Source organism: Leuciscus leuciscus, assembly GCF_965113295.1.
Source record: "Leuciscus leuciscus genome assembly, chromosome: 1".
NCBI lineage: Eukaryota > Metazoa > Chordata > Actinopteri > Cypriniformes > Leuciscidae > Leuciscus > Leuciscus leuciscus.
In genome coordinates, this window is record NC_138725.1 from 21,339,540 (window position 1) to 21,366,524 (window position 26,985).

A 26,985-nucleotide genomic window follows, 5' to 3' on the forward strand; every position below is an offset into this window, starting at 1 on the left:
CTCATGCTCGCTGCTGCTGCACTAAATGTTTAGTATACATTGAGAGTATGTTAGTCTAACTTACACTAACTGTATGTTAGACCCTATACCGACTAAGCTAATGAAAGAGATGCTTCCAGAGGTCATAGATCCTCTTCTTAATATCATTAATTCATCTTTGTCTCTAGGATACGTACCAAAAAACTTTAAGCTGGCTATGATTAAACCGCTTGTTAAAAAAATGCAACTTGATCCTTCAGAATTAGTCAATTACAGGCCGATCTCGAATCTACCTTTTCTGTCAAAGATACTAGAAAAGGCAGTATCTTCACAACTATGTTCCTTTCTAGAAAGAAATGATATCTGCGAGGATTTTCAGTCCGGATTTAGACCATACCATAGTACTGAGACTGCTCTCGTTAGAGTAACAAATGATTTGCTCTTATCATCCGATCGTGGTTGTGTCTCTCTATTAGTGTTACTCGATCTTAGTGCTGCGTTTGACACCATTGACCACAACATTCTTTTAAATAGACTAGAAAACTATGTTGGCATTAGTGGAATTGCACTAGCATGGTTTAAATCATACTTATCTGACCGTTATCAGTTTGTAGCAGTAAATGAAGAGATGTCTTATCAATCACAAGTTCAGTATGGCGTACCACAGGGCTCAGTACTAGGACCGCTGCTGTTCACTCTGTACATGCTACCATTAGGAGATATCATTAGGAAACATGGAATTAGCTTCCACTGTTATGCCGACGATACTCAGCTCTATATTTCTTCAAAACCTAACGAAACTTACCAATTCACTAAATTAACAGAATGCATAGCTGATATAAAAAATTGGATGACTCGTAATTTCCTACTTCTAAATTCTGAAAAAACAGAGATTCTAATTATTGGACAGAAAAATTCCTCATGTAATAACCTAGAATACTGTCTAACACTTGATGGCTGCTCTGTTAAGTCTTCGTCGTCGGTTAGGAACCTAGGTGTGCTCTTTGATACCAATCTTTCATTTGAAAGTCACGTGTCTAGTATCTGTAAAACCGCATTTTTCCATCTTAAAAATATATCTAAATTACGTCATATGCTCTCATTGACAAATGCGGAACAATTAGTCCATGCGTTCATGACCTCAAGGCTAGATTATTGTAATGCTCTACTGGGTGGTTGCCCTGCACGCTTAATAAACAAACTACAGCTAGTTCAAAACGCAGCAGCTCGAGTTCTTACCAGAACCAGGAAGTATGACCATATTAGCCCGGTTCTGTCAAAACTGCACTGGCTCCCTATTAAACATCGCATCAATTTTAAAATATTGCTGATTACTTACAAAGCACTAAATGGTTTAGCTCCGCAGTACTTGAGCGAGCTCTTAACGCATTATACTCCTTCACGTCTATTGCGATCTCAAAATTCCGGCCAGTTGATAATACCTAGAATATCAAAATCGACTGCTGGCGGTAGATCCTTTTCCTATTTAGCACCAAAACTTTGGAACAGCCTTCCTACCATTGTCCGGGAAGCAGACACACTCTGTCAGTTCAAATCTAGATTAAAGACACATCTCTTTGACATAGCGTTCACATAATACATTATAGACTTCTATAATTCAATATTAGGCTGCATAGATTAGGTCAGCTGGAACCGGGAACACTTCCCATAAATCCTGATGTACTTGTTACATCATGAGAAGAATGGCATCTACGCTAATTTTAGTGTCTTTGTTTATCCCAAGGTTTTCCCGCAGCCTGCCGGATCCAGGCCGTTTCCAGATCTGATGAAGGACCTTCGCCTGGACCCGATGTCAACGCAGTGCTGAAGTGGCAACTAGTCTCTCCATATGGAGGATCCCTTTCCCACTCTACAGATAACGCATCGTCGGGAAAACTCAATTTGCGTATCTACCCCGAATTGATCAAATAAAATTCTGAATCAAAACTATAAGGAAACACCAGTAATTTGTTTAGGCTTGGTTTGCAGGGAATTCCAAACCTGCACACATATATTCAAACGCACATAACTATAGAACAGTTCTTAATGCGCATCTGAACGCCATCAGCGTTTCTCACAGGTTCGCGTTTAAAGTCTGTGTAGAGAGAATGGTGTCGTCTTGGCGGCCCTAATTTAAAAACAAATGATCGTTGCGACGGAAGCGAATCAATCAAAACTAACTTTAGCTGGAAAATAACTTTATTAAAGAACCGCTATTAAGCCAAAACAATCTTACGTTAAATTATACATTTATCTCTGTAAAGCTGCTTTGAGACAATCTACATTGTTAAAAGCGCTATATAAATGAAAATGACTTGACAGAAGAGCTTTGCTGCTCAGCACATGAAAATAAACTACTTACTGTGATCTCAGACTGTGTTTAAGTGGTTTCTCCAGTGTGGACCTTCATGTGTAGCTTTAGGCGACTTTTAATACAGAAACTTTTCCCACACTGATCACACGCGTGCGGCTTCTCTCCAGTGTGGATCATCTCATGTGTTTTCAGAAATGATGAATGACTGAATCTCTTGTCACAGTGTGAACACTTGTAAGGTTTTTCTCCAGTGTGGATCCTCTCATGTGTTTTCAGATATGCTGATCGACTGAATCTCTTGTCACAGTGTGAACACTTGTAAGGTTTTTCTCCAGTGTGCATCTTCTCATGGGTTTTCAGATTTGATGGCTGACTGAATCTCTTGTCACAGTGTGAACACTTGTAAGGTTTTTCTCCAGTGTGCATCTTCTCATGTCTTTTCAGATGTGCTGGCTGACTGAATCTCTTGTCACAGTGTGAACACTTGTAAGGTTGTTCTCCAGTGTGGATCCTCTCATGTGTTTTCAGATTTACTGACTGACTGAATCTCTTGTCACAGTGTGAACACTTGTAAGGTTTTTCTCCAGTGTGGATCATCTCATGTGTTTTCAGATGTGGTGAATGACTGAATCTCTTGTCACAGTGTGAACACTTGTAAGGTTTTTCTCCAGTGTGGATCATCTCATGTGTTTTCAGATGTGGTGAATGACTGAATCTCTTGTCACAGTGTGAACACTTGTAAGGTTTTTCTCCAGTGTGGATCATCTCATGTGTTTTCAGATGTGGTGACTGACTGAATCTCTTGTCACAGTGTGAACACTTGTAAGGTTTCTCTCCAGTGTGGATCATCTCATGTGTTTTCAGATGTGCTGACAGACTGAATCTCTTGTCACAGTGTGAACACTTGTAAGGTTTCTCTCCAGTGTGGATTCTCTGGTGCAGTTTTAAACTGTGTGCTGTAGTAAAAGTCTTCTCACACTCAAAGCACATGTACTCTCTCACAACAGTGTGAATTTTCTGATGTGTGTGTAAATATGGCAGAAGTGAAAAACTTTTTCCACACACAAAACATAAATGTGGCTTCTCCTTCGTATGAACTCTCAGGTGTGCCTTCAGGACTGATGTACTAGGAAATGTTTTGCCGCAGTGATCACATGAGAACGGCTTCTCTCCGGTGTGGATCCTCATGTGTTGATTACGACTTGATATGTGTGTGAAACTCTTCCCGCATTGATCGCATGAGAACGGCTTCTCTCCACTGTGGATCCTCGTGTGACACTCAAGACTTTGTTTGGTTGTGTAACTCTTTCCACATTGAGTGCAGGTGTAAGATTTCTTGGCTCTTCTTTCCTTTAAAAATGTCAGTTCTTCACTCTCCTCCTTTACTTCACTCAGTTCTTCACTCTCCACCTTCACTTCACTCAGTTCTTCACTCTCCACCTTCACTTCACTCAGTTCTTCACTCTCCTCCTTCACTTCACTCAGTTCTTCACTCTCCTCCTTCACTTCACTCAGTTCTTCACTCTCCTCCTTCACTTCACTCAGTTCTTCACTCTCCTGCTTCACTTCACTCAGTTCTTCACTCTCCTCCTTCACTTCACTCAGTTCTTCACTCTCCTCCTTCATTTCACTCAGTTCTTCACTCTCCTCCTTCACTTCACTCAGTTCTTCACTCTCCTCCTTCACTTCCATCAGTTCTTCACACTCCTCCTTCACTTCCATCAGTTCTTCACTCTCCTCCTTCACTTCACTCAGTTCTTCACTCTCCTCCTTCACTTCCATCAGGTCTGACATGAAAGACAAAAATATTAAATTTAATTTTCAGTACATCAAAATAATTAACCAGAGAGAAATATAAAGTGAAAGGACATGAAAGTGAGCCTTGATGTAATGGTAGAAAGTAGACAACTGTTATAAAATATTATGATAATTTGATGCCTTTTTATAAATTGATTATATGTCCTTGAAACTTTCCATGATTGTGAAGGTGGAAAAGGTGGCGTCAAAAGGCAAGTGAATGGTTTCGAATTGATCATTTGCATTTGCCTATTATTATCTGTCTACAGAAAAATGAAAGGAATTGCCAAAATCTGTAATTGTTTCAATACTTTTGGAGGGGACTGTATATGTTTGACATCTAAGATGAATATGAGGGAAGAGATCAACATTTCAGCTTTTATTTCCAGGTATTTACATTTGGATCTGATACACAACTTAGTCAAGTCAAGTTTATTTATATAGCGCTTTTCACAATACAGATTGTATCAAAGCAACTTCACAGTATTAAATTAAAATAATACATCAATGCTTGTTTCTAGTGGAAAATGTCCACGTTTGATAATGCTGATCAATAGAATTATTGATTGATTAATTAAATGAAATATCCCAAATATCCCCAACTGAGCAAGCCAAAGGCAACAGTGGCAAGGAACTGAAAAACTCCATCAGGTGACCTAATGGAGAAAAAAAAACCTTGGGAGAACCCAGGCTCAGTCGGGGGCCAGTTCTCCTCTGGTGTTTATGAACTAGAGGTCAGATTTAACTGTAAGATTAAAAGTATGAATGCCTGGCTGAAGAGATGCGTCTTTAATCTAGTTTTAAACTGGGAGAGCGAGGCTGAGCAACTAACAGTATCAGGAAGACTATTCCAGAGTTTAGGAGCTAAATGTGAAAATGCTCTCCCTCCTTTGGTGGATCTGGATATCCTAGGTATGACCAAAAGCCTTGAATTTAGTGATCTTAAAGAGCGTGATGGATTATAGGGCGATAGAAGATCCGTTAAATAGACTGGAGCTAAGCCATTTAGGGCTTTATAAGTCAGTAGCAATACCTTGTAATTAATACGGAACTTTATAGGTAACCAATGTAGTGATGATAAAATTGGTGTTATATGATCATATTTTCTTGATCTAGTAAGAACTCTAGCGGCTGCATTTTGGACTAACTGTAGCTTGTTTATTGAGGATGCAGGACAACCGGCTAATAAAGCATTACAGTAATCTAGTCTCGAGGTCATGAATGCATGAACTAACTTTTCTGCATCAGAAACGTCTCAGGTTACGACTGTAACCTATGTTCCCTGAGAACAGGGAACGAGACACTACGTCAGAATGACGCAATGGGGAACGCCTCAGGCGTGACAGGTGTCTGAAATCAAATATCAACTCACGTCAATCATGTTGACCGGCGACAGCCCGTGAATCATCAGCTTGATTGATTAACGCGCGACCTGGATGTATAAAGGGGAGCCTTGCACACAAGACAACATCCTATCGTCTGAAGGGACTGTTGCAGGCAGGCCCCGAGGCATGGCAGAAAGACGTAGTGTCTCGTTCCCTGTTCTCAGGGAACCTGAGACGTTCCCTTTCGAAAGGGAATTCTACACTACGTCAGAATGCCGCAATGGGGAACGATATACCAACGCCACCATGCTAAGGGGAGTGCATGCCCTCAGGTCACACTGGGCTGTCAGTGACAGCATTCCCTACGGTCATAGCCCAAGCTAAAGGATACCACAGAAAAACCTCTGCAGATTTAAAGGAAGGTCTACCTGGGCCAGCTCAAAGGCCTAGGACCACAATTCAAAAACTAGAAAGGGTCCCTTCTAGGGAATGTGGCTAGGGGACCCGAGGGAATCCCAGCCAGTCACTATTCAGGGGAAGGTGCCACCTGAAATGCCACCAGGCAGGCCTGACCTGGTGTCACTACATAAGACACTACAGTCTGGCCACTTCCTGTCTGTCCGAAGACAGAGCCTCTGGACACTTGCCTTTGGAAGGCATCCAACCCGAGGGACTGCGCTCAGGCAGTGAACCACTCAGCCCAGATCTCAGAGACGGGACATCCTGGAGAGTATGACTCAGCATAGTGCTTTACAGCCCTTACAAGCGAGGGGAGTTTCTCTACTCGATCCATGGATCTACCCAGTGTTTGTGTTTCAAAACACTGAGGAGGCCTGTGAGGGCCTAAAGGGAGCTTACCTCCAGGAAGACCTGGTAGGACCTCTAACCTGGTGACCACAACATGGGGGAGCTTGTATTCAACCACAATTAAAATACGACCCTCATATCTGCAGGATGACTCTGAAAGTAGAGGAAGCCTGAAACATGCAATATGTATATGGAAGCGCGTCTCGTGTGTGTAGAGTTTGCGTGTGTGTGCGTGAGCGACTTACGATGTGATGTTGTGCATTTCATATGTATTAGTTTGAGCATTCAGCAGTATACATGTATGTGTGACTACTTAGTATATGTGTATGTAAGGGTTTCATATGTGCGTGAATGAAGTTTGATTTAAGCCCTAGATGGCGCCTCATATTCCTTCTGGTGAAATCTCAAAATATAATTTTCAAAAGACAGGTTGCAGTCTTGTATAACACCCAGGTATTTTACTGTAGTGGATAAAGTAACAGGACATCCTACTATGTTAAAGTTGTAGTGTGAGAGGTTTTGTGGGCGTTTTTTAAACCGATGATTAGTACCTCTGTCTTGTCTGGATTTAATAAAAGAAAATTGCGCGTCATCCAATCTTTTATATCTTTATCACACTCTGTCAATTTGGATATTTAGCGTTTTCATCTGGCCGTGATGAAATATATATTTGAGTGTCATCAGCATAACAAATGGAAACTAATTCCATGTTTCCTTATAATATTTCCAAGTGGCAGCATATATATTGAGAATAACAGAGGGCCTAACACAGATCCCTGCGGTACTCCACTTAGAAGATATAACCTTTTGTTTGAACCCACCCATTGCTCATGTGACCAAAAGTATTGGAACATGTGACTGGCAGGTGTGTTTTGTTGCCCTGGCGTGTCCTATTACATTGATTATTCAAACAATAAATAGCACTGAACGTCTGCGCTCAGTTTCAGATTTTGGTTTTGCCTGTGCAGACTGCATTTATAGTTAGACGTGTAACCAACATGATAACAAGATAGCGGTCCATGAGTGAAAAACAAGCAATTGTGAAGCTGAGAGAAAATGGAAAATCAATTAGAGCCATTGCACAAACATTGGCCATAGCCAGTACAACCATTTGAAAATTACTGAGGAAGAAAGAAACCTCTGGTATACTAAGTAACAGACCTCGAAAGGGTAGACCGAGGAAACATCAGCAGTTGACAACAGAAACATTATGAGAGCTGTAAAGAAAGACCCTAAAACAACTGTTAGTGACATCAGCAACAACCTCCAGAGGGCAGGAGTGAAGGTATCACAATCTACTGTTCGCAGAAGACTTCATGAACAAAAGTACAGAGGCTACACCAGAAGATGCAAACCTCTCATTAGCAAGAAGAATATGAAGGCCAGGCTGGAATTTGCCAAAAAGAACAGAGACAAGGATGGACTGATGAGACAAAGATGAACCTTTACCAATGTAGTAGTAGTAGTAGTAGTAGTAGCTTTATTGGTCACTAGTCACAGGTACCAGCGAAATTCCGCCATCAACCTGTCCATACAAACATACATACAATATGACAAGGGGGAAGACAGGACAGGAAGACAGAGCATTGAGGAAAAAAATACAGCATAACATGAGGAGAGGTGAGGAGGAAAAAAAGGCAACCCCCAGACTATGCTCCTGTAAGGAGTACAGTTTGGGAACAGTAAAAAAACACCTCAGCAACATTAGCACATAATCAGTACACAACATGAACACACAAGACTTGCAACAGGGGAGGGCAGTGGGGGGTGGAGGTAACCCAGCACAGGCAAGCAGCCATCCGGTCCTGCAGCCATTTTCGGCGCTGGTCAGACCCGCCTGTCAGACTGGGGGTACAAAGCGTCGAAGGCGAGGGATGGGGGGTGGGGGAGGGTGATTGCATATCTGTGTATATGTAAGAGTCCGTGTATGTGTAGGCCTCGAGAGTCGCTACGCCTGACATCCTAATCTAGGTGCTTCAGTCCGCAGGATGTCATAGCGATACACAGCAGTTGCCATGGAGTCAACCTTGATCAGGTCCCAGACAGAGTCAACAATCAGCAGGTGTCAGTGGGGAGTGGGGGAAGGAAGGCAAGAGCGTCTCGCTGCAGTGCTCTCTCCAGAGGGAGTTGTTGTTGCAGCAGCAGCCTCGGCCAAGGCCAGTGCTGGTAGAGGGGGGCCGAAAGCAGATAAGATTGGGGTTGTTTGGTCTTGGGACGAGTAGCCGCATTCCAATTTACACAGCTCCTGGTCCATTTGGGTCTCCGAAACGATCCATTTGCCTTTGCAAAGCTGTAAGCTTCTCCAAGATGTTATCAATATTTTGGTTCATAGTCACCAAAGTCACAGTCTGAGTGCTGACAGCTCTGCCCACTGCTTCAATCATGACGGGCAGCCTTGTGGGGTTTTGGACAGCTGTCACCGTCTTATTAATTCCTCGATAAACCAGGGCAATGCCTAATCCAAACAGCAGAAAACCTGTTATCATGGTTCCGAAAAGGTAGATATCTTCAATGTCCTCCACGGAAAGAGCCGCCAGACACACGACCCGCCACCTCTCCCACGCGTCCATCGTGTAGCCAGCTGCGAACGTTCCGGCAGGGCAGTCAGGTTCCCCCGAACCCAAGCTTCTCGTCGAGAAGATGGTGTCAATTGCGTTGAGAGACCAGTTGATCAAATCCATAATTTCTTAGTTTGGAGAGCAGTGCAGAGAGAGTCTCTCAAAGTACAAGACAGTAGACTAGACGAGACGAGAGGAGCAAAGCAGGGGAGATAAGGGAGAGGAAGGGAAGAAAATGCGACCGCCTTCGTTGAGAGCCAAAGAGAGGAGCCAATGTGATGGAAAGGCTAAAGTTTGGAGCCCAAACACACAAGCTCATCTGTGAAATACGGTGGAAATACGGTGGAGGTAATGTCATGGCTTGGGCTTGCATGGCTTCTTCTGGGACGGGCTCATTAATCTTCATTGATGATGTAACACATGATGGCAGCTGCACAATGAACTCAGAAGTGTACAGACACATTTTGTCTGCCAGTTTACAGAAAGATGCAACCAAACTGATTGGGAGATCCTTCATCATGCAGCAAGATAATGACCCAAAACACAGCGCCAAAACAACAAAGGAGTTTATCAGGGGCAAGAAGTGAAAAGTTTTAGACTGGCCAAGTCAATCTCCAGACTTAAACCCTATAGAGCATACATTTTACCTGCTAAAAAAGAGACTGAAGGGAGTAACCCCCCAGAACAAACAACAACTGAAAAAGGCTGCGCTGAAAGCCTGGAAAAGCATTACAAAAGAAGAATGCAGGAGTTTGGTGATGTCAATGGGTCACAGGCTTGATGCAGCTATTGCAAGCAAAGGATTTGCAACTAAATATTAAGTCTTATTCAATTTAATGAATAAGGACTGGAAACACTTCCCATAAATCCTGATGTACTTGGTACATCATAAAAAGGATGGCGTATACGCTAATATTAGTCTCTCTGTTTATCCCGAGGTTTACCGCTGTCCGCCGAATCCAGGCCGTATACAGATCTGATGAAGGACCAGCGCCAGGACACGATGACAACGCAGTCCTGAAGTGTCAACTATTCTCTCCCCTGTGAAGGCCTCCTTCCCTTTACCTCTATACAGATAAAACGTCGTCGGGATAATTCCGGCTTGCATGGCAACGCAGACGTGACCATTTCTGAACTATACATTTGTAAGGCCTAACAATTACAGAACACACAACAGAGCTTTGTCACGGACACCCTCAGCATATAGCCGGTGAGTCCCATGAAACTAGTGCTCCTCGACAGGTAGAGAAACAAGCCGATCAACTTACTAATCGATGGCACAAACAGGGAGCGAGACCCAAAGGCACTCGAGACATCAGATTGTCACAAGCATCATATATTGCCGCAGTAGCATCCTCTACCCCAGATACAGCTCTGACAAGGATTGCAAACACTGGTCTCCAACCACCGCCTATACATCATTCTTGAGAACAGATTTGAAGTACTAATGAATGTAAATGAGGAATCCCCAAACGTGATGAATGTGATCCTGAATCAGCCTGTAGCTAACACTGATGCTAACTGGCGCTCAAGGTCGAGCAGACAGCGGCGAGCCCAGGACTCTGATAGTGGGGGACTCCATAATCAGAAACATTAGCGGCAGGGATACAACTACGTACTAAATGCCTTCCACAAGCAACAACTTCTGATGTAAACAGGGAACTTCAGAACATTCTGATGAAACATAAGACTGCAAATCGACTCATCATTCATGTGGGGAAAAATTATATTCATAAAGAGCAGTCAGAACTCCTTAAGAAGGATTTCAATGAACTTTTTGAAACACTTAAAAGACTGAAAGTTCAAACATTCATCAATGGACCTCTTTCAGCTAGAGGAACAAACAGGTTTTCACGGTTGCTTGGGCTAAATACATGGCTGCAAAAAACCTTCAATATAAAAGGAGTGAACTTCACTGACAACTTCAATCTTTTCTGGAGTCAGAGACAACGGTTTCATCAGGATGGCCACCACCAAAACAAACTTGGTTCAAGAGTGCTAAAGGACAATATCTAATTGATATATCTCTGCTCCAAGATTCAGCACCCAAGGAAGACTTCCTGGAAAACAGCCAGGGAAGCCAGGTCAGCATATCACAGCCTCCGATAACACCAGAGCAACAGCCACTTTCACCAGACACTCTCTCCCTCTCTCCAGCATCGCCACTTCTGTGCTTCTCACAGAAAATGGAAGAACTGGTGTATACTGGAACCAAACTATCCAACTCTTTTTCCAGATATCAAGCAAAAATATGCAGGCACCTCAACCACCAAAGCCTGCGGGCCCAGCTCCCCCTCCCCCTGTGAGAGCTCTTCGGCCTCTGCCACAACGCCAGGGCCCACACCCTCCTCCATCTGCTCGAGGTGAACCAAAAACAACTGATACCAGCTCTCAGTGATGTGTGTTGGGTCTCTGCTTTGATAATAGTAACTTTATCAAATGTTTACAGAACAAGCGGGAACCCAGTGTGCCTGTATCTTTCTCTATTGCTGTTCTATTACAAGATAGAAAGTCTAAGGCCTTCAATAGCCGTACAGCAAACCCAACTAATTTGGTGCCTATTACATGTCAAACTAGAGCCGCGTTTCCACCGCAGGAACTTTCCCCAGGAACTAGGAACTTTGGGCTGGTACTCGATGTGTTTACACCGCAGGAACCAGGGTCTAAATGAAGTTCCGGGTAAATATTTCCCCCTCCGATAGTCCCTGCTCATGAGGTAGTACTTTTTCAAAGTTCAGGAACTTTCAGGGGTGGGACTTGTGCGCTGCACAAGCTGATTGGTTGTGTTCACGCCGCATTTTGGTTGGATGACACCACGCAGCATTTATTTATTTTTAACCTCCCTTTTTAAAAAATATATTGCGGTTCGTGTCGTGGCTTCATGCAGTAAGAGATGTCTGTCTGCAAATATGGAATTTAATAAAAAAAAAAAACTGGTGGACTGGCGACGAGTTTCAGGCTTTATTAAGGGTATTTGTGGAAGAGGAAACTTTCTGCGCGTTCGTCCCAGCCATCTCACGGTCAATGTCTGCAATAGCTGATAACATACAAATTTTATATCTAACGTTAGCATTACGAGCTTACTGAACACGCTTTATCAGTGCTCGTCTCTTTTCTGCCACAGCTTTTATTATTAAGTCATTATGTTTACACATTGTCATCTATTGCAAGGCACTCCAAACCATGTTACAAATTTACTATAACAGGATTGAAATAGCGCTTTGAGGTTAGTAACAAACAACTATTTACAAGACTGTCACTATTTATGATTGATAGACGGGGTTCAGGCTTTTTTTTAAGCGTATTTGCGAAAGAGGAAATTTTTGCGCGTTCGTCCCAGGCGTCTCACAATAACTGATAACATACGTTGTCTAATTTTATACGCATACGAGCTTTCTGAACACGCTTTAGTATCAGTGCTCGTCTATTTTGTTTTGTTAATTACCTCGTTAGTAAACCAATACATAACTGCAGCACAGTTTGAATCTCCTCCATACTTAGGCCTATTATAAATGTGGCGCTCAAAACTGATTACTGTCCGTCGCAGACTGGGAGGAGCAGTTGCGCGCAGTTTACCTTCCCGGTACTTTAGACTGCGGTGTAAACGCAGAAAGCAACCGGTCTGGGGCAAAAAAAGTTCCTGGGAAAAAAGTTCCTGGGACAAATTGTTCCGGGTAATGTCGGTGGAAAAGCGGCTTAAGATTGCTGTGGGGACAAAAAGTAAGACTGTGAAGTTAGCACTTTTAAACATCCACTCACTTAAAAATAAATCACTTCTAGTCAATGACTTAATGACCACAAACAACCTGGATTTTATGCTTCTAAATTAAACCTGGCTAGAAGACAGCTGCAGTGCAACAATCCTCAATGAATTCTTGCTAAAATGTAAATCACGATTTTTCTCCATGGTAATTGAGATCACGATTCTCTTACACGATTCTTATTTTTTTCAACCATAATTTATTGCAATCAAGTACAAAAAAACAACAACAAAAAACAAAGGACATTCAGTATAATAAAGTGCAGGAGTAACAAACAATTTTCTCTTTTCTTTATTTTAGACCCCTTAAAGTAAATAATTTTTAATCTTTACGTTGTTGAACATAAGAGAAGATTAACATATACAATAATAAATAAAAATAACTAAATAGAACCTGTGATTTTTGCTCCAACTGGCACAAATGTACATAGTGCAAGCTTGCATCTACTGTTTATACAGGAATACTCGACTTGGCATTTTGAAATATTTCTGTGTTTATTTGGCCTTTAAGGCGTGGAACCGGAGACAAAGACTGCTTGTCCGTGTTGCGCTCGGAGCGCGCGCAGAGCAGAATTCAGTTCTCTTTTGTGACTTATCACTTATTTCTAAAGCAATATAAAAGCACATTCTGCTCTTTTCTTTCTCTATCATTCATGATTCGTTATTAGGGCTGGGTATCGTTCCAAAAATTTCGATACCAATACCGATACCTTGATTTCGATACCGGTTCCTGAACGATACTTTTTTCGATACCAATTTTATGAATCCCATTTTAACAAGATTACATAACACATTACCTTCAGAAAAACTTTGGTTTTATTTTTTCAGTTTGACTCATGCTCCTTCGCCAGTGCACAAAGGAACAATTTTTTTTATATAAAAAGCTCATGCTCACCAAAGCTGAATTTATTTGATCAAAAATACAACATTGTGAAATAGTATTACAATTTAAAGTCTCATTTGAATATATTTCAAAATGTAATTTATTCCTGTGATGTCAAAGCTAAATTTTCTAAATCATTACTTTAGTGTCACATGATCATTCAGAAATATGAAAACAATGTGCTGCTTAATATTTTGGAAACGATAATTTTTTTTCATGTTTCTTTGATGAATAAAATTTTCAAAAGAACAGCATTTATTTGAAACAGAAATCTTTTGTAACATTACACATGTTTTAAGGTCATTTTTGAACACTTTAATGCATCCTTACTGAAAAAAAAAAAATCTGACTAACCAACACATTTCTGAACGGCAGGCTACATGCAGTAGGTCTTATTTTAATTTGTCAGAGTGATCAACAAGGTATCTCTTCATTTACCAGTCGAAGACGCAGCAACTTACTGCTCTTATGTTTACTCCGTGCACTGTCAAGGGCTTCATCATATCTGTCGCGGTACCGGTCTTTGCAGCAATTATTTTACAGCAAATACTGCATCGCGCGCTGTTGGCGTCGAGCCTGGAGAAATGTAGCCACTCATTTGATCGACTTATCCACATCACAGCGCGCGCCTCTCATATGAGTATGTGCGCGGAGAGTTCTGCGCGTCTCGTGTGTGTAGAGTTTGCGTGTATGTGCGTGAGCGACTTTACGTGTGTCGTTGTGCATTTTATATGTATTTGTTTGAGCACTGACGTTGACGAGTTAACCCCTTAGGTATCGAAACCTGGTACCGAAAAACAAGTCATTTTTCGATACTCGGTAGTATCGAGGCAATTCGGTCGGTACCTAAAAAGTATCGAACTCGGTACCCAGCCCTATTCGTTTTTAATAACTTTAAACAGAATCATCAACTGAAATCTGCGCAGATTATCCAGATAATCCTTAAATCCCAGTGCAGGAGCTGTAGTTTACAATTTACCACAGAAATGTAACGTTAAGCTGTTAGTTGATTGCTGTGGTGCCGTACAACTTGATTATTATTATTATTATCATACACCTTTCATTAACTTCGGTAGTACAACAAGGGAATTGTAATTGGCTGCTTTTGGGGGGGGGGGGGGGGGGGGGGTAATTAGGCCTGTCACGATAACAAATTTTGCTGGACGATAAATTGTCCAAGAAATTATCGCGATAAACGATAATATTGTCGTTCTGAGACCATTTTCATTTAATATAATTATAATGGCATAATAATTCGGGTACACCTTTCCAACGATCTATAAACTTTTATTTCTAAAGAATATTAAACATTGAAAACGGAAAACATTTTAAATATCCAAAAAAATGAACAAAACAACCAAAAACAATAAAAGCAATGGACTCTTAGTGTCTGTTAACAAAATAAATGTCTGTTAATAAATAAAATGGATGTAAACAAAAATGCACTTCAAAAAATATTAAACATTAGGCTTTAGACATTAGGCATAAATTCCATAACAGGCAAAACTGACAGTTAGGACCTTTGTAAACAAATAAAAAAAGCCTCAACAAGCCATATCGCACAATTTTGCACTGTCCTCCTGTTACTTTGTCCTCCTGTTACTTTGGCGAGTGATTGTGTACTGTCGGGAAGACGGAGACGCACTTTATTGCGTGTATGCTACGCACTGAAAATACTTGGTTAGGATTAGGGGTGAGGAGTGCGTGCGTATTACACGCCATAAAGAGCGTATCATATGCACGCAAAAACTATTTTTGCCGTATAAATGGCACGAGAAATAACATTCGTGGTATAGATACGCATTTTCATGTGATCGGGCTCGCTGTCGCAACTCACAAAGTGTCTTCTCTCTCTCCCGGCAGTCGCCGCAAACAGTCCCGCCGGCGCTTTCCCACACAAAGACCATGTGACTGACAAGCGGGTTCACTCCTCCTATACGCTTAGGAACCGAGAGTGGTCATCCAGTCTCTTTGGTAGAGAGAGAGAGACGAGGAAAACAAACAAGCATGCAAATGGAATTATCGCGGCCGGAAAAATTATCGAGCTCATTTTTTTTTATCGTGCGATTAATTGACTTATCGACTATCGCGACAGGCCTAGGTGTAATGCATAGATTAAAATATTGGGGGGTTATCTCCCCCAACCCAGACAAGAGTGGCAGACAAAAAGCACCTTGGAGAAACTCAACAGCAGTGCAAAATATGAAAAGACAATGCAGAAAAGCAGAGCGCATGTGGCGGAAGACAAAACTTGTAGTCCATTATAACATCTACAAAGACTGCATCCATGCTTTTAATATGGAACTAGGCAAAGCTAGACAGACTTTCTTCCAGGGTTTCCCATACATTCATTAATTTGTGGCGGCCCGCCACAATATCAACGCTGTCGCTGACCGCCACGGATTGATTCAGATTTTTTTTTTAATATAGGTAAAATTTTATTTTATTGTAGAGCTGCGCGCTGCTTGTTCCCTCTCTCTCTCAAAAAACTGACAACGGAGGCACGACTAGCCCCTCCTCTTCGAGCACGATCTGAATCAAAACATGAGCATGCGTTAGTTAGAGGATGGATTGTTGCCGGTGCTTAATGCTTATTCCCCCAGCGAAGATTCCAGAATCAATCCGGAGTTGAATGGTTAGTAATGAACACTGTTGCTCTCGACAAAACTTGGACAGACAGTCATGGTCAGATACACTTTTCCCAGCGTGACGGTTCTGTTGCGGTTACCGCTTGTCCATTTTCAAACCGTATAGTGCTGCGTGGATAATCCGCGGGTCGGGCGGGCCAAGTAATAAAATATTCCATTCCAATTAATCGAGGGTGGATGACAGATAAATCATTATAATGTGTTGAGTTTAATAAAGACACGGAACTCTCATCACGGTAAAAAGCAATGAACGTGCGTGACTCTTTTACTTTCGTTTTCAACAACGTAATTCTCTTCAGGGAAAACAAATCAAGGAAAACATATGGCTCGACAATAACGCTTGTCCGGGAGTCCGGGACCATAGACTGTGTCCAGGACACGTGTGTTTTTTTTTTCTTTTTTTGAAGATAAAAGTGAGAGAGAATTGTAGCCAATCCGGACAAATGCCCTGATTAAAACAATTTTTAATATAAAATAAAAAATAACTAGGGAATCACCGAAACCGTGAGGATGATTCTGTTTTATTTCATTTAATGTAAGTGGCGATTGATAGCCTATAGTTGATAATAATATAGTCCTACCTAATGTACTGACGGTAACAAAGTTGCGCTGTTGAGGCTCACGCAGTTATTTATAACATATTATAGTTAAGAATCAATAGCCTAGGCTACACGCGACCAGAGTGATGTTTTCCTGAATGCCATCAAGATTGAAACCGAGACTGATTTCATAACAGTTCAATAAACAAATAGTTAAAATTAAGTCACTTACATTTTAGATGCAATGACTGTTTTTGTTCTGTTTCAGCAGCGAAAATAGTTCCAAACAAAGATCGAAGCAGAACCGTAACGCATCTCACAGCTTGTTGCAGCAGCATTACTGAATGATTCAACGTTTTGAACGAATCGGTTGAGTCAAAGATTCAATTAACTATTCATAAACTGCTTCATTCTGAATAAATCAGCCGATTGAACGAATCGTTTGAATGAATGACTCAATGACTCGCTCATTAAGATGGTCGCCTGCCGCCTCCTACTGGCAGTTTAGTTTCAAAGTATCATTCTTTTCAACATTCCTTATTTGTATATTCAAAAATATTTAAAATAATCTCATTTAATACAGTTATAATTTTTCAATGTAAATTATTTAATTTGATTGGTAACAGCCTAGTGCCTTATTATTTTAATTGAATATATTGATCAAATTTAAGACTTTGAAATGAAAGATGGAGCAAACATTTATGGAAAAAAATGCCTTTTATAAAGGTACAAAAAATTATTCAGAGTGTTTTCAAACAGTGATGTAATGAAACATTGACAATTTAAGTTTGAAGGGAGTAAAGCTTCTGTTTAGGCTATTAAGGAAATGTAATTTTGGCAAAAGAAGAACTTTTATTTTAAATAAATGTTCTTTTTTAATTAGCCAACTTCAGTGTGATATGTTACCATGTTATCATGCTTAACACTGAGAATTTGAATAATTGTAATGTGATCAGATGCAGATATCTAAATCAAAGAATATGGGCGGTTTGCGGGTGGATTATGTATTTTTAATAGTGGATTCGGGGGACTCAATGTGCACCAGATTAGAGATGCACCGATTGATCGGGTGGTGATCGGAATTGGCCGATTTTCACGTGATCGGCCATGACCGGCGACCGGCCAGTCAGTCTGACAAATGCCGATTTTCTGCCGGTCAAATGCACTCGGGCGCCGCATGATTAACCTTTTGAGCGGTATGGTCTCATATATGGGATTTTTATCTCTGTGCCCCTGAGAGTACGGTGCCACATTTATAATGTTCAGTGACGTCGCATAACTGCCAGATTCAAACTGTGCTTTCACGCGTTGGCTGGCGCTGAGCCAGAGTCGGACGCGTTCAGCGCTGTCATATATCACAACTAAGCAGTGTTTTCAACCTCATAATGTTTATTTTAGGTTTCAGATATTTAAATGCACATAAGCATGAGTAAAACAATACATTTGGAGTTTGTAAAATACACACTGATGTCTGTGGAAGCAGCAATAACAATCTATACAAATATGTTTGTATACTGTTTGTTCCCTGCATTTCGACGATGATTGTTTTATAAACAAAGCCCAGATCGACGGATTTGCAGATCGTCTAATGCTTAAGGATCGAGCAGTCACAATGATAAAGGTTCATGGTCGTGCGTTGGAACCGGGCGTTGAGTAAAACTGCTTCAAATGTCTCTGTGTGTTGTTAGCTCGGCGCGTTAGCACAGCGTTAGCTCCGCCCACACGGCCCGCCTCCAGCCGCTGGTTTTTTTCCGGAAAGACTCGGTACAGCCTATCTTTCTTTTATAAATATAATAAAACTAAAGACTTTTTGAAGATATGAAGGATGCAATACTACTCTATAGGTACTCAAGATTAACATAACATGAAAATGAGTGTTTCACCCCCCCTTTAAGAGCTCGCTCAAGCACTGTGGAGCTAAACCATTTAGTGCTTTGTAAGTAATCAGCAATATTTTTAAATGTATATGATGTTTATTAGGGAGCCAATGCAGTGTTGACAGAACTGGGCTAATATGGTCATGTATGGGCTAATTTTGTAGTCGATAGAAATAGAATAGAAAAGAAAATCTTTATTGTCCACCGAAGTGGAAATTTTTCTTTGGCTCACCAGACTAAGGGCCCGTCCACACGGAGACGCGTTTCGCTGTATACGTATACATTTTTTATCGTATTGGCGTTTCGTCCACACGGATCCGGCGTTTTTGGAGACTGAAACCGCTATTTTTGTCGAAAATCTTCAGGCTTACTTGCACCAGGCGATCTAAGGCCCTGTTTACACAAGAACGCTCGCGGGTGAAAACGTAAAAATATTTGATCAGATGTGCCTTTCGTTTAGACGGTGAAGGCGTTTTTGGGTCTTAAAAACGCAAAAAAGTGAAACCACCCTCCAGAGTGGAAATCTTAAAAACGCTCCACTGTCGCGTTCCCGTCTAAAGGGCAAAAACGCAAAAGTCTGCCAGGTTAGTCTAGAAGGAAGGTTGTACGCAGCCGCGCGGACTTGGTGTTGTTGTGTGGCAGTGCTTCACATTGCCACCTAGCCACCTGGAGTGAATACTACATCGAATTTCACACACATTTGAGTCACCATATGCATGCAGATTTCCCCTCCATAACGCTCGTCTAAACACAGAATTAAAAGTGATAACGCAACGCCACTTTTGCGTTTCTCGTTTTCTCTTCAGATCGTTTGCGTGTAAACATAGCCTAAGAGTATTTGATGATCTATAGTGTCGAACGCAGCACAAAGATCGAGTAAAACTAGTATTGAGATACAGCCTTGGTCAGAAGCTAGAAGTCTTTTTTAATTTTAACGAGTGCAGTTTCGTTGCTATGATGTGGCCTAAATCCAGACTGAAACTTTTCATAATTTTGCACACAAAAAAAAGCACAATTGAGCAGACACGACTTTTTCTGGTAACACTTTACTTGAAGGGGTGTGCATAAGACTGACATGACACCGTCATAATCATGACATGGCAGATGTCATAAATATGAAGGAGGTCTTATGCATGTTTATGACAACTGTCATTAAGTGTCATTCGCTCAATTATGACATTTTTAATGCAAATATGACATTGTGTGAGATGTCTTTGTTATGGCAACTTGACTTTACTTAGACAACAAAACCTGTCATAAACGTGACATAGCAGATTAATTATCAAACTTAAGAAACCACTTAGGCTTTATGGGTTAACATTACATTAAACTGTCATGTGGTTGGTTTTGACATTGGCTGTCATGAAGCCATTATAACATTTTAATGACAAATTAAATGTGTACCACTGTAGTTGAGGTCAAGAAAAACATTCATGACACAGTTATAATAGCCTCATGACAGCCAATGTCAAAACCAATCTCCTGAAAGTTTAATGTAATGTTAACCCATAAAGCTAAGTGGTTTCTTAAGTTTGATAGTTAATCTGCTATGTCATGTTTATGACATATTTATGTTGTCTTGGTAATGTCAAGTTGTCATGACAAAGACACTGACAGGTTATGATGTATTGGTTTATGTCAAGTTGTCATAACAAAGACATCTCAAACAATGTCATATTTGCATTAAAAATGTCATAATTGAGCGAATGACACTTAATGACAGTTGTTATAAACATGCATAAGACCTCCTTCATATTTATGACATCTGCCATGTCATGATTATGACGGTGTCATGTCAGTCTTATGCACACCCCTTCAAGTAAAGTGTTACCCTTTTTCTAGTATTTTAGACGTAAATGGAAGATTTGAAATGGGTCTGTAATTTGCAAATTCATTTAGATCCAATTGTGATTTCTTGATGAGAGGCTTAATAACGGCCAGCTTGAACGATCTTGAACATGATATTGAGAAAAGGCTCTTCTGCTACAGGGAACAACAATGCACTCAGGGAGAGTGGATTCTGCACACTTTTTAAAAAATGATTGCAGTACGACAAGAGGCTTGTTAAAATAAAGTAAATACAATCTCCTCAGTCCTCCGAAGATGCCGGAAAAAAATGTCCGTTGGTGCTTCAGTGACTACTTCGCTCAGAGAACCTGTCAATCACAGCTGTCAATCATGACGTTACACCACCACATCACGTAACTAACTAAAAACCAACTTATTTTTTAAACAGACACTTGAACTTACATCAGCGTGATGAAAACGACAGCAAATGAAAGAAACCACATTTGGAAAAAGATATTTGACGTGTAATTGAATTGTTTAGTTGGTCTCACGTCCCGTTGAATAACACAGGGAGGCGGGGCTAGGACCAGCCACCGGGGGGCGATCGAGACGTTTTGGCTTCACTTTTCAGGGCTTGTGCGGCACGCTTGGTTTAGATGCAGAGATTAGTTTATTTAGCTCTTCCTGTCCTATAGTTTAAAGGGATAGTTAAGTGTAAGAATTTATTTTTTCCAAACAGTTGATGGAACCCATTGACTTCCATAGTAGGAAAAAACATACTATGGAAGTCAATGTGGTCCATCAACTGTTTGGAAAAAAGAAATTCTTACAGGTTTGAAACAACTTGAGGGTGAGTAAATGATGACAGAATTTTCATTTTTGGGTGAACTATCCCTTTAAAGCACTGTAATTGTTCTTTAGGGCCGGTATTAACTATAGGGGTGTAACGGTATGAGATTTTCATGGTATGATAATCATCACAGAAAATATACACGGTATTAAATGGTCAAACTGTTTTTGTGTGTGTGTGTGTGTGTGTGTGTTTGTATTTTTCATTTGTAAAGCATATTATATTTTGTTCTATTTCATTCATCAAAAACATCCAATCAGTTAAATTTAATAATTGAATTACAGATTAGCTAAACTACTTAGATTTATCATTAATAATTAATAAAACATTCTGGTTTGACTGTTTTCTGGCTTCTGTACTGATTTAACACAAATATACTATACAAAATGGTGGCAATTAAAATTAATGCATACTTTAAATAAAGTTTTAGAATGTAATCAACTGAAAATAACTTTTATATTTTGGCAAAGTGCTGCACAACAGAGATTTACTCAATTAAATTATGGGGGAAAATTAATATTTCTTAAACAATGTTTAAATAAATTGCAATACCCTACTTACTATTATGATTATTATAATTATTCTGATAAGTACATTAATCGTAATTACTGTCAAGTTAAAAAGCGGGGTTTTATTTTGATGGGTTGAAGTGAAGAGCTTTGAGTATCAAGGTGTATTTGACAGCAGTTTTTCTCAAATAAAATTAAGAAATTATAAATGATAACTGAGAAAAACTGAGGAAATCTTCTATTTTTGAGTGGCTTTCGGATTTAGGGCCGGTGGCAGCCCTTAAAAAACTCTCCTATAGTCTGCACGGGATAATTTATATTTATTCTGATAAATGGGGAACATTTTTGCATTTGGTAGTGGCATGTGGTGAGATAAAAATAAAATAATAGTCATGGTAAATATGATTTAGCATACAGTGGGAACTTATGGTGCTGGCAACACCCCTGTCCAACCTTTTCTTCTTCTTCTTTGTTGTTTTGTTTTTTACTTCATTTTATTTTATTTATTTATGTATTCACTATATAATATCTCGTATCATTTATACGCCAAAATGAGTTTTAGCGTAAATATGGTACGCAGTTTTCGCGTGTATATAATACGCACTTTATGGCGTGTAATATGCACGCCCTCCTCACCCCTAATCCTAAATTAATTCATACAGTTGTTTGTTCATACATTGTATAAGAACTACATCAACACTAACACATGAATTATGAGGATTAATTGTATTGTTTTGTGGTTTACAGAGCACAAAGTGATTTATTAAAATGAAAAAAAAAAAAACGGTCTACTGGGACAGAAAGGCAGCTTTTCCACCTTTTGACCACAAGATGTCGTTAGTGTGCAACGTGTTGAAAAGCTTCGAGTAATGAACCATTTTACGATACAGGCGAGGGGGAAAGCCCCAGTGCTTCACAAAGCTTAATTTCACCATCACTACTAACTAAAGCTGGCTACATAAACACAACTACTGCCTAGATTCACGAGAGGACGGCTGAAGTGTTTAAAAGTGAAAAACACAGTAATTTCATCAACTTACCTGCGCGCGTGCTTCGGAAACACTGGAAATGAATGGGGGTTCAGTGCTGGAGCTGTCGGTGTTTGCTTTTTCGCGACACGCGTCACTTCCGCATTCCAAAGTTCCCGCGGCGTTACGTACATGACCGACCGACCAATGGTGGCGTGCGAGAAGGCGGGACCTAAAGCAATGCACAAACGCACACAATGAATGAACGGCGACTGTATAAAGCAAACGCTGAATCCCGGGCTTTTTGGGCTTTTTTAAGGTCCAAAAAGAGGACATGTCCGGGGAGGTATGGTGGTTTAATTTTATTTTATTTTTTATTATTATTATTATGCTTGCAAACAATACAGAGATGACAAACATGGTATACAATTTTGTATCAGAATTACAAAAATGTTATCTGAACATACAAATTATCAGTGCATAGACAAATAAAAATAACGAGAAATGAAGAAGAAAAAAAAAATCATGAGAGCCATCTTATACATCATTTAGTGTACACAAATTAAAGTCATTATAATTTGGTTTGTTATTGGTGAATTTAAATTTATGAATGTAAAATTTGCCAAAATAAATTAATAACAAAGCAGGCTTTTTTTTTTTATTGGGGTCAGGCTCAAAATATCCAAAAATAATGTCTTTAAATGTTAATTATATATCTTGCTGGATATTATCTTTAATAAATATTTCAATATTTTTTCCATAATTGTTCAGTATAGAAACATGACCAAAATAAATGATAAACAGTTTCTGTGTGAACTTGGCAAAATGAACATCTTGTGTCAATATTACTTTTATATTTAATCATAAAATATTTAACAGGGTAGAATTTATTTATTATTTTAAAGGACACTTCTTTTACTTTATTAGTTAGAAAATATTTCTGTTGTAAGGACCAAATCTTTTTCCAATTTAAGTTTTTAAATACATTACTCCAATAAGAGATTGCAGGAGACACAGAAATTATATTTTCAAGAAAAAGGGATCTAACTTTATTATTTCTTTCTTTTTTTCCTGAAAAACATATTTTACCTATTGGAGTTTCAATTGGCTCAGGAAAAGTAGTAATTATAGCAGAAGAGTGAATGTAGTTTTTAAAGAGGACACAGATTCCTGTTGGAATTGCTCCCATAACTACGGCAAACTCTTTGGGGGTCACTGGCATATTGTATTCAGAAAGAAATTCATTGTAAGTCATTAAAAAACCTTGGTTGTTAAATAGTTGACATACTAAAAGTAAGCCGTTATTAAACCATTTATCAAAAAATAAAGATCTATTTTTGTATAAAATATTTTGATTATTCCAGATAAAGAATTTATGGGGGGTGAATCCCATGCCAAAAGTACCTGTTGGTGGAAATTTGAAAGTTTGATGAGAATTTTAGATATGTTGTAATTGCACATTAATAAAAATCTTATACGCCCAATTTTTGAAAAAGCTTGTTGTGGGAAGATATTCCAGATGGAGTCTTGATTTTTCAAATACAGATGAAGCCAATTTATTTTAAAAGTATAATTTAAAGAACTAAAATCAATCAAATTTAAACCACCTTTGTTATAATTGTTTAGAATAACCGATTTCTTCATATAGTGGTTCTTATTTTTCCAGACAAAATCTGTCAGATCTCTATCAATCAATTTACATGTGGACTTATCAACATAAAGAGATTGGGCCGCATAAGAGAGACGTGAAAGTCCCTCGGCCTTTGTGAGCAAAACTCTTCCTTTAATAGATAGATCCCTTTGAAGCCAGCAATTCAGTTTTTTCTTTGTTTTAGCAATAATCGGATTAAAGTTTGTTGCACATCTACTTTTATCTTTAGTTATTTCTATGCCAAGATATTTTACAGTAGCTATGCCACATATTGAAGAAACATTACAATTTTTAATGGGCAATAATTCACATTTATCATTATTCAGACTTAGACCAGAAGCTCTAGAGAATGACTGAAGGATATTTAAGGCTACGGGGATTTGAGAGGAGTCTTCTAAAAACAACGCTGTGTCATCAGCTAATTGACTTATAATTATTTTTTTGGTTCCTACAGTGATGCCTTTTAGGTTGCTCCTTGTAATATGCAAATTAAGAAATTGCACTGCAATTAAAAATAAAAAAGGGGACACTGGACAACCCTGTCCAACACCACGATTAAGGAAAAATCTGGGAGAGGTACCAGAGGTTTTTTAGTTTAATTGAACTATTTCCATTTACATATAACATTTTAACCATCTTACAGAAAAAATCACCAAATCCTATTTTTTTAAGAGCTTGAAATAAAAAGCTGTGTTCTAAAGTATCAAAAGCTTTGTAATAATCTAAGAAAAAAAATTAAGCTGACATTATTAATTATATCAGAATAATCTAAAACATCTAGTATTAATCTTATATTGTTAGATATGTGTCTATCTTGCATAAAGCCAGACTGTGCTTCATCAATAATAGAATGTAATACTCCTTTTAATCGTTTGGCTAATACTAAAGCAATTATTTTATAATCATTGTTTAGTAACGTTATAGGACGCCAATTATCTATTAAATTAATATTTTTATTTGGTTTGGGAATTAAAGTGATCAGCCCTTGGCATAATGTAGGAGGGAGAGACGGTTTGTTTATGCTTTCCTTAAAGACATTTAGTCCTAGCTAACCCCTTAGCTCCTAAGAAAGGAGCTATGTTTTCACTGAATATGTGATAGAATTCTGACGTTAGTCCATCTGTACCAGGGGATTTGTTTATTTTTAAAGATTTAATTGCTTCATCAATTTCTTTTAAAGTAATGGGAGAATCGCAGAAGGCTTGGTCATCATTACCTAATTGGTTAATGGAAAATAACGAATCAAAAAAAATTCAGAGCATGTTGCTCGCTTAAATTTAGATGTGTATAAATCATGATAGAATTTGGCACAAAAATTAGCAATGACTCTTTGGTCTTCACAGAGAGTTCCATCAATCATTAGCTTTTCAATCTGATTTTTTTTCCATTTGTTGTCTTTCCAATCTAAATAAATAAGAAGAGTTTTGCTCAATCCATCTTTTTTGTGATCTAATAAATGCCCCCTCAGCTTTTTGCTTATAAACCTCATCCAACGCATTTTGATGATGAGCAAGCTCAACCTTTTCAACATCAGATAGAACCATTTTAGATTTGAAATTTTACATATTATAATACTCTCATCATTGTTTTTCTTTTTAGCCAATTTGCTACCAAAAGAACGTTTGTATTTACCAATTTCACTAATTCCCAATTACTACAAAAATTGTTTTCCTTATTTGCTTTTTCCCAATAACTAGTGATTATACTTTTAATTTTATATTTTACTTCTTTAGATTTAAGCAATGAATTGTTCAGTTTCCAAAAGGAGGTAAATCTTTGCAAGTTAGCAGTATCTGAAAGAAAAATGAATATGGATATGCATTTGTGATCAGAGAGAGGCGATGGAGTAATATCAGAGGATACATTATTTAGATCTCTAGAGACAAGCCACATATCGATACAAGACTGGTTTGAAAGAGAATTGTTGTTCCATGTAAATTGTTTTTGAGAGGGATGAGTTTCTCTCCAACTGTCGAGTAAAGAAAATCTCTGCGTAAACCTCTTTAAATACAGACTCGAGTTATCAGGCGACTTTGGAGGCCATCTATCTAAGATGTTATCCAAAGCCACGTTAAGGCTGCCCTAAGTGAACTGGACACCCAAAGACTGAGTACTTATCTGTCCCAAAAACAGTGCGACTTTGTGATGAATGCACCTCACTCCAGTCACACAGGTGGAGTGTGGGAGTGTCAGATAAGAACTGTCAGAAGTGTATTGAATATTACTCTGTCCCTTGCGCATGGCAGACTTAATGATGCTTCATTAAGGACTTTATTCTATGAAGCGATGGCCATAGTCAATAGTCGCCCACTGACTGTAGACAACCTTAACAACCCTGACAGCTTGGAACCACTTACCCCCAACCACCTGCTCCACATGAAATCCAGCACAATACTGCCTCCACCTGGTGCCTTCCCAAAGGAGGACCTCTATGGAGCAAAGAGATGGCGTCGTTTGCAGTTCATGACTGAGCAGTTCTGGTGCCGGTGGAGGCGTGAGTATCTGCACAACATTAAGTATTCTAAGAGTAGGTGATGTTGTGTTGGACATTGATGAACTGTCACCCAGAGGTGAATGGAGACTTGCCAGAGTCCTGGAGACTGTTACCGGCAAGGACGGACTCGTGAGAAGAGTGAAAATCTCCTTTGGAGATAAGAGACTGAATAACAAAGGTCAACGCAGTAATAAGCCTTCTAGTGTAGAGCGTCCTGTGCAAAAGCTAATTCTGATAT

The 26,985-nt window shown here is 39.4% G+C and overlaps 1 protein-coding gene across 1 annotated transcript; it reads right to left on the reverse strand.

Annotated features, from left to right (window-relative positions):
- Positions 1 to 2,359: 2,359 nt before the first annotated feature.
- Positions 2,360 to 22,782, reverse strand: LOC309499444 (uncharacterized protein; the record flags this gene model as incomplete). The annotated part of the gene is made up of 2 exons (XM_082170686.1): positions 22,675 to 22,782; positions 2,360 to 4,080 (listed from the first exon to the last, which is right to left on the reverse strand). The coding sequence occupies exon 2, from the start codon at positions 4,073 to 4,075 to the stop codon at positions 2,360 to 2,362; it is 1,716 nt and encodes a 571-aa protein (XP_082026812.1). The 5' UTR covers positions 4,076 to 4,080; positions 22,675 to 22,782.
- Positions 22,783 to 26,985: the final 4,203 nt, after the last annotated feature.